Below are 9,139 nucleotides of genomic sequence, written 5' to 3'. Positions count from 1 at the left end.
GGCCCCCCCCCGCCCCCCCCCCACCCACCCTGCGGGCCACAACTTTGCCCAGACCCCTCGCCACAGCCACGCCTGCTTCTTCACTTCGGTCTTCACAGCACCGAGGATTCAGGCACGTCGGGGCTCCCGGAAAAGGGTGGTTTCCTGTCACCCCGCACCTGGGCCTGCAGGCACCTTGCTGGCTGAGGAGGCTGCTGGGGCCAGGACACCGTACAGTCCTCCAGGGGCACCTCCTAGAGAGCCCAGCGGTCCTACTACACAGAGAGGAGATGGTGACACAGAATGGAGAGACTTGTCCCAAGTCGCTTAGGTACTGATGTTCACCCCCTCAGTGACCATCCCAGACTGGGAGACCCAAGGATCGGTTGAGGCAGGTGGCCCCAGAGCAACCCTTGCCCCCTCTAGGAGGCCATCTGGGTGATGGGCCTAGATCTGTGAAGAGATGAGATCCCATTCCCCCGCCCGGGGGGCCTCTAGTCTACTGACAGAGACAAAGCAATAATCAAATAAACCGTTATAATACAGTATAATGCCGGTAGTGATGTGTTCTAGAGAGAAAAATCATTAGTATGTCTGTGAGTGAGGGGACGTGGTGGATAATCCAGATCAGTAGGTCAGGGAGGGGCTGGCTGCCTGAGGAGCAGACAGTGGAGCCAAGACAAGGAAGTGAAGGCTTGAGCAATGCAGAAGGAACAGCCGTGCAAGGGCCCTGAGGCAGCAATCAGCAAGTGCTATTCCAGCACTAGCTGGACCAGAGTTGGGGTGAGTGGGGTAGGGGGCAAAACCTGAGGGATAAGAGATGGGAGCAGGTGGGTGGGGAGTTTGAACTTTATCCAAGGTGTGGTATGTAAATTGGAAGGCTTTTAGCAGGGGCATAATGTGGCCTGACTCTTGGAAAATAACACTCTGATTATTTCAGGGATAAGAATCTTAACTGGGGCGCCTGGGTGGCTCAGTCAGTTGAACGTTTGACTCTTGATTTCGGCTCAGGTCATGATCTTGCGGTTCATGAGTTCGAGGCCCCCATCAGGCTCTGTGCTGACAGTGCAGAGCCTGCTGGGGATTCTCTCTTCCTTTCTCTCTGCCCTTCCCTTGCTTGTGTACACATGTGCACTCTCTTGCTCGCTCGCTCTCTAAAAAATAAATAAACATGAAAAAAACTTAATTGAAGAGTAACTGACATACAAAATTGTATTCATTTCAGGTATACAACGCAGTGATTAGATATAGATGTACAATAAGAAATGGTCACCACAGTAAGTCTAGCTACCGTCTGTCATCACACTGAATTGTTATAATTCTTATTTACTAAAATCTTGATCTCACACTGTAAAACATCAATTTGAAGGCATGGCCCTCAGGGCAGTTTATTTCAATTTTGGATTTTAGAGGCTGTCACAAAAATATGGGAGCGGAATGGGGAAAGGGCATCATTAGCTAGGCTTCCTAAACCATCATATTCATGGTTTTTTATTTTTTTTAATCTTTATTTGTTTTTGAGAGAGAGAGAGACAGAGCTCGAGCAGGGGAGGAACAGAGAGAGAGGGAGACACAGAATGCAAAGCAGGCTCCAGGCTCCGAGCTGTCAGCACAGAGCCCGACGCGGGGCTGGAACCCACGAACCGCGAGATCATGACCTGAGCCGATGTCGGACGCTCGACCGACTGAGCCACCCAGGCGCCCCAATCATGTTCATCTTTAAACTCCATCCACCAATTGGGCAAAGACTTAATAAAAATCCAGCTGCTCTATTTCTGTTTTCCCTGTTATCAATTAGTTGGTTTTACAAGCCAATGGAGAGGTGCTGCGTCTTTATACTTCATAAATGGGTTCCAAACCCAAAGAAACTCTACATTTTAAAACTCTGCAGGTTTAGAGGCACCTGGCTGGCTCGGTCAGTAGAACGTGTGACTCTTGATTTCAGGGTCAAGAGTTCAAACCCCACGTTAGGGGTACAGTTTACTTAAAAAAATAAATAAGATTAAAAAATTTAAAACTCCACGGGTTTAAAAAACAGGTTATTCTGGATTGAGTGGTAATTGTTGCACCATTTTGGGTATTCTAGAAACCACTGAATCATACACTTGAAAAGAATGAATTTTACGGTGGGTAAATTACATTTAAATTTTTTAAAAACAGACAGCTTCCAAGTTCTTTTTTTTTTTTTTTAATGTGTAGGTTTTGTGGGTCAAACACATTGTTAGCCACAAAATCACGTGTCCATGGAAACATTTTCAAACATTTGTTTTAACGTCTTTCCCTAGAAGATGTTCACCAGGGAAGGTGAATCTGTTTTTTCAATAATTTACTGGGTGCCTAAAACTGATAGCTCTCGTCTCCTCAAGAAATGTCAGCACCCCAGTCTTTAAGAAGGAGGGAAAGGTAGGAGGAAAGAGAGGGGTAATTCACAACAGCCCTTTCCCATTGTTTGCGTGGCCTGGAAACTTTCCCGGTCACACCCGATTTTATTACCAAGTATCATAAAGATTCTGCTTTACTAGAACAACCTTGGTTTTTGTTTAACTTTTTTAAAATATTTATTTATTTTTGAGAGAGAGAGAGAGAGAGAGAGAGAGAGACAGACAGAGCATGAGTGAGGGAGGGGGACACAGAATCAGAAGCAGGCTCCGGGCTCTGAGCTGTCAGCACAGAGCCCGACGAGGGGCTCGAACCTATGGACCGTGAGATCATGACCTGAGCTGAAGTCAGAGGCTTAACTGACTGAGCCACCCAGGTGCCCCGAAAATCTTGATTTTTTTAAAGTTAACACCACGGAAGGCTCCTGTGCCCTTGGGCTTCTAGTTCTTTCCTGCAGTGGTTTGACAAGGTAGGCCAGTGAGTGTTGTAGGTACAGCTCCCTCTACACTTTTTCCTCATCCAGAATCCTTTAAAAAATTCCTTTCTCAGTAGCTGTTCCATCAGCGGGTGCCTGACAGTTTTCCCTGTGTGCAATTGTTCTTATGAAACAAGGCATTCATATATCTTCTCTACTCTGTCTTTCCTTTCCTGACTCTCTCTCTCTCTCTGTCTCACACACACACACAAAGTGGTTTGTGTATTTCATTATTGAAACAGAACCCAAGCAAATACCTTAAGCTGAGATGTGTAAAAAACCACACAGTAAACCTCCCACACTGGGTAATTTGCGCTAACACATCCTTCCAATCTGTGGTAGTGTTTTCTCTACATCTTCCGACAGTATTTGCTGACAAAGAAATGCCTTTCGGTTTGTCGACAGATCATTTTCTGTTCATTGTTTCTGCCATTTTTACTGCGGCAGAAAAAAAATAAGTGTTTGCCTGGTGGTAGGTGTTTTTTGTCTCATGCTATTATGCAAGAAACTTTAAAAGAGCTTTCCAAATATTTATCATTGCTTAGGGAAATATCAAAAAAGTACTGAGTTGAAAAGCACATAACTTTAAACGTCGCTGGGAAAAGCATTGCGGGGGTTTGTCTCCACGTTCTGAAAGCTTAGTTTTTAGATACCTTGCTTGTCCATAAGGATTTCGTGCTCTATTGAGTCGCGTCTCAGGGCACCAGTCGCTTGGGGCAAAGCTTCACCAGTAACGACGGGGGCAGAGTTGTTTCAAACAGTTTTGTTTTGTTTAGTTTTTATATTTGGGGCTGATTTGCCATCAGGTGTGCACCGTGGGTGATGATGAGCACCTATCAGGAGAGAGGACAGTCGCGTCTGCGGTCCCTTACCTCGTGTGGATTATTGGTGTTACTGGCTGTGTCTTTACAGGGCTCTTTCGGAAGCTACTTGATTGTTGTGGGGGATTTGTTTGTTTAAAACTAGATCATATTATCCCTAAATCCACTTGGGCAGACACACTAAACTCTCACACATCACCATCCACTGGAAGTGAGCAAACGGGGAGAGGGTGTCCCTCACTGGGCACCCTCGTTCTCTTCCATGTCGGGGGTGGACGCCCCGCTGACGGGGGAAAGGTGCCAGCATGGAGCTGGATATTAAATGTGAACATCCAGACTCCCGTTTAGGGCGCCCCCTGCCCAGGGTCATGGCAAGTCCCCAAAGGAGATAAAGCATATTAGGGCCCAACATACCGTAGACACTCAGGAGGACTCAGTGCCCCTTTAACCTGATGCCCTGAGATCCAGATGGGGGGCCAGGCAGGCTGGGACCCCGGATAGGACTCAGGCTAAACAGCTCCCTTTGCCGTGGGTGTGTCAGCATTTCCGGGGCTCAGACAGGGTCTGGAGGGCACCACAGGTCCAGTCTCCTCTAGACCCAGGGCCTGCAGCTCATGGAGTCCCCTTGAGCCCCTGTCCCTGCACCTGGCCCAACCCGGCTCAGGGGGCTGATACGGGATGTGTCACGATGGGGAAAAACAGGCATGCTGTCTCTCGGGAGGCCTCAGACGGGATGCCAGATGCGCCCTCGTCCTGCCCTTGAGGCTGACATTACCATCTGATGCGGTTAGCCAGCCCCCACCGCCCCCCGTTCCAGAAGCAGGTCTCCCCACCTGGTCAGCATCTACATGACAGGCTGTTGCCCTGTGAGGCTGACACCCCCGATTCCTGCCTCCCGGCGGGGCCTCCAGGACGCTGTGCAGGATTTTAAATTGCACCCTCTGATCTAAAGTGGCCCCAGGGCCTGCTTACTCCAGCTGAACAGAACTCCGGCATTTGTTACCAGCACACACGCCAGGCCAGAGCACTGACGACAGGCAGCCGAAGCTCCCCTTGGTGTAACCTTGTCGCTGGGGGAGCCCGGTCTGTGCCAACGTGCTGGGCACAGTGCCTAGGGACCAACTGTGTCTCCTCCGCTGCCCCTCCGGGAGGAGACGGCCGCCCTCCTCCCGGCTCCCAAAGGGTGAGGCCGCCCACCGTCCACCCTCCACCGGGAGGCATCCAGGCCCCCAGGCACCCTGACCTTGCCCTTTCTTCGCTCACCAGCATTGCAAGTTCCATCCGGCACGCCCCTCCCTCCCTGCCCTGGGCTCCTCGGGTGAGAGAGAAGTGGCCACGTTCAGACCTCCCCATGCAGATCCCCGTCAGCAGTCCCGGCGACGTTTTGGTCCCGCAGGAAGGTGGGAGGGATTTTTTTATTATTTATGCAAACTACAGACAAGGAGAGATGCGGCTTAACGGCACCATGTGACAGTGGCTCCGGGACTTGAGCTGCCTGCCGCCCAATGAATCAGCCTGAGCCACCGCCAGAGGCTCCCAGGCGGGCGGCCGCTGAGGTGGGAGAACAGGCACCGCCTCACTCCCCTCCGACCTGATGAGCTCATGCCGGGCTGCTCCAAGGGCCTGGGGCCTGGGGGGTGAGCCGTGTGCCCAGGCGGCCCTCTGGGCACCTCCAGCCCGGCGTGGGGTGACAGGGAGGGCAAGAGGGGAGCCCTGTGGCCGGAGCAGTCCCAGAACAGGGACCCTGCCAGGACACGGGGTGGGGGGGGGAGTCCAGTTCATTAGAAGGACTCTGCAGGAAAGGCCAGGCCAGTGCCCAGCTAGTTTTCCCCAAAGGGAAGGGGGCTTGGGATCTGGCGGTCCCCATCCCTGGCAGCTTTGCAGGCGACGCCAGTGACCGGGTGAAGGCTGCACAGGAGACGCTCTGCTCAGATCCGGACAGACTTGGCTCAGTGATGTGCCGTCCAAATTCGGGTCGTCCAGGCTCGCGCAGAAACTGCAGGATGGAGGCGGGGGTAGGGCAGTGGGACTGGTGCGCCCTGCCCTCCCCCCACCACCCCGTCCTGCTGCTGGGTGGCCGGAGGGGACAGTCACAGGGCTACAGACTGTGCTGGGCCTCTAGGCCAGCCTGGAGCCAGCAGAGGGAAGGGGAAAATGCTCTTTTTAATCAATCAAGAGGAAGTAGGTTTCTCAGGTCACTTGGAGGGAGGGCGGAGACATCCAGAAGGGGAGAAAGGAGAGGAGGCACAGAGAGGGCCCTTCTGCCCCCCCCCCCCCCCCCCCGCAAACCTTCAGTAAAGTCTGTGACTCTACCCAGTTTCATGTGGGAGGTCCCTGGGGAAGGAAGGGATAGGGGGCAGCCCGGCATAGGGGGGGCGTAGGGGTGGGAAAGGAGGCATGAGGAGAGGCCTAATCCCCCTGAGAACATACCCCCAGAGCTATTTGCATATGGAAGACCCTGGGCTTTCCAAACATTTTTGGCATAGGAGCTCAAGCCATTTAAAAATATTGCATCTAGGGGCGTCGGGGTGGCTCAGTCGGTTGGGCGCCCGCCTTCGGCTCAGGTCATGATCTCGCGGTTCGTGAGTTCGGCCCCTGAGTCGGGCTCTGTGCTGACAGCTCGGAACCCGGAGGCTGCTTCAGATTCTGTGTCTCCCTCTCTGTGCCCCTCCCCAGCTTGCACTCTGTCTCCCAAAAATAAATAAAACATTACAATTTTTTTTTAAATATTGCATCCAGCAGCGCCGAGGTGGCTCAGTCGGTTAAGCGTCCGACTCTCGGTGTCGGCTCAGGACACGGTCTGGCAGTTTGTGGGATCAAGCCCCACGTCGGGCTGTGCGCTGGCAGCGTGGGGCCTGTTTGGGATTCTCTGTCTCTTTCTCTCTCTGCTCCTCCCCCACTCGTGCTCTCTCTCTCACGGTCTCGCTCTCATGCTCTCTCTCTCTCTCATGGTCTCTTGCTCTCTTTCTCATGGTCTCTCTCTCTCTCTCAAAATAAACAAACATTTACAAATAAATAAAAAAATATCACATCTAGGGTACTTCACAAGCGGGGGCCCCAGGGCCCCCAGAGCACCGGGCATCTGGAGTCGGCACAGAAGCAGCCACAGGAATGGCAGAAACTTGAATCTGGTCCCACTGAGCTGTTTAGAAAGGCCCGGGGCCTATGGCTGGTCAGTGGCACCAGGCACCCTGTGCCCCCTCCTGGGTGCCACAGAAATCCCGGGGCTGCCGACCCCCCCGTTCTCTCTGAGACCCTAGGCAGCGAGGCTCGGGCACACCTCTCCATCTGGCTCCCAGTCCTCCCCGGATCTGTACCAAGCTGGCACCCAGGGAGCCCCAGACGGAGGGTGCTCCTGGCATCCTTGACCTGAGGTCTCGGAGTCGGGCCGAGCCTGCTGGGGCAGCAGCCGTGCAGGCCTTGGTTTGGGGGGGGAGGAGGGGCAGGGCGGCTCACATCAGTCCATCGCAGGCAGGCCGGCCCCTGGCGCACACACCCTCCCGGGGCTGCCGGTGATGGCCCCGGGACCCAGAGAGGGTGAGTCACTTGCCAAGGTCACCCAGCAGTGACCCCTGGGCTCAAGGTCTCAATGCCACGGATGGCAGAACCAGAGCCGCACCAGGAACCACGAGGCGCTCTGCACGCGGGCGCAAGGTGGACGCCTGGAAGCTCTTTCCCTGCTATTAACTGCTTGGCTGAAGACTGCTTTCCGTCATCCCAGCGAGCGGTGCTCAGAGAACGCCCTCACCCCCCGGGGGACGGCTGGGGCCAGCCCTACCACAACCTGTCCCATGGCTGCCCAAGGGGCCTTCTCTGCAATCACGGCCTTCACTTAAGACGGGGAAACTGAGGCTGGGTGGGCAGCTGTGCTGAGCCGCTGGCACAGGGGCCGGCAGACCATGATTTGCCAGCGTCTGCACCACGTGTGTGGTTCCCTAACAGGACGCTCAGACAGCTGGCACCGAGTATAGGGCGGACGCCCAGAGCTCAAGAGGATGCGGCGGCTGAGTGGCGCCCATCAGCTAACGTGTGCGGCGTGACCTTAGGCAGGGCCCGTGGCTCCCCTCGGTTTCCCTGTCCCTGTCACCCTGGCACCTCAGTGGGCTGCAGTGAGGATGCTCTTAGGGTGCGTCTGGAAAAGCAGTTTGGGAAGCAGACTGGGTGCGTCTGGAAGCAGTTTGGGAAGCACACAGTGTCACGTTTGTGCCAGGCTGGGCCACACCATGGCCCTGGGTTTCGTGGCTGTGTCTGGAGTTCATGGGCCCCGTCCAAGCACCAGGACTCTGTCCTTGGGGTGCCCGTGGCTCGAGCCCCCTCTGACCTGATGATCTCCCTCAGTTCTCCCTGAAGGGCTGTGAAGCCCCGAAGCCCCAGGTAGCAGCGACTTCTCCGCAGGTAGCCCAGCAAGGAGCTTCACAGCCTGGCGGCCCACGGTCCCGCCCGCAGGGTGGGCGCGCCCTGGCTGGAATGCACACTGGGTTTGAGGCCCCCGGCCAGCAGCCAAGTCCCACAGGCTTCCCGCTGGACCAGCCTCCAGGCCAGGAAACTCGTCTTCCCCCGGGGGCCCACCATCCCCGCCCTGCCCCCTGCCCCCGCCACGCCCAAGTCCCTCTGGCTCCCTCAGCAGGGCACAGACAGAATGGGGAGGTCTCACCCCCTAGGCTCTGTCCACCCCAGACCTCCCCTGAGCTGCACGGGAGACAGGAAGGCTTGGTCTTGGGTGGAGGTGGGGAACTAAAGAGCCACCGGGGCACAGGGGGCAAAAGCGCTGGGCCTGGGGACTCCGATTTCAGCCAGGATCCCAAGTCAGATGGATGGGCTGGTCACGGGGTGTGGAGGGTCCCAGACACCAGGCCCCACCCAAGTGGGTGGCAAGGAGAGAACTGGCTGGCTGTGCCAGCCACCAGAGGCACATTGTAGCGTGCCAGCTGCTGAGGGATATGGTATACACATGCCCAGCCCAGGGGGGCGAGGGGCTTGGAGGGGATTTGGAGGTAGGTCCATAATCACGGCTCCTCTACCCGACCCCTACTCCCTGCACACCCCACCTCCACCTTCGAAGGGTGCTCTGCCCTGCTCATCTCCTAAAGAGTCCCTGCCCCTTGGGGGAACTTGGCTCTTCCTATGGGGTCCTTCTAAGTTCCTGCCACTTCTCCTCAGAGCCCTCCCCAGGGCCACACAACGCCCACCCTTCTACTCTGCCTCCGTCAGCTGTGGCACGTGCGTTTTCTGTCTCTCATTCCCCAAGGGTGGTGTGCCCGAGGCTCAGATAACAGGAACTTTTTAAATGTCACTCAAGGCCGAGATGGGGATGGCTGTTCTCTGAGCATGACAGGAGCTGGGCTGGCAAGAGATTCTCCACTGCAGTGGGAGATGGGGATAGGCCACGCCAGGCACAGCCAGGGAGGGGCGCCCCCTCTAGGCTGTCCCAAAGTGAGAGAGACAGAGGAGGAAAGGCAGGAGGCCCTCGGTCCCCCACTCACTG

General features: G+C 55.4%; 1 protein-coding gene across 1 annotated transcript in view; it reads left to right on the top strand.

Moving 5' to 3' along the window:
• ALPI (alkaline phosphatase, intestinal) overlaps positions 1-186 on the top strand; it is a 3,692-nt gene extending 3,506 nt beyond the window's left edge. The window contains exon 12 of the mRNA XM_040450341.1: positions 99-186. Within this exon, the coding sequence (XP_040306275.1) occupies positions 99-186 (88 nt within the window). The remainder of the gene's footprint in view (positions 1-98) is intronic.
• The last annotated feature ends 8,953 nt before the right edge of the window (positions 187-9,139 follow it).

Source organism: Herpailurus yagouaroundi, unplaced genomic scaffold (genome assembly GCF_014898765.1).
Source record: "Herpailurus yagouaroundi ecotype Mexico unplaced genomic scaffold, PumYag 202, whole genome shotgun sequence".
Classification (NCBI taxonomy): Eukaryota; Metazoa; Chordata; class Mammalia; order Carnivora; family Felidae; genus Herpailurus; species Herpailurus yagouaroundi.
Note: the sequence above shows the minus strand (reverse complement) of the source record. Positions and strands in the feature narration are given on the sequence as shown.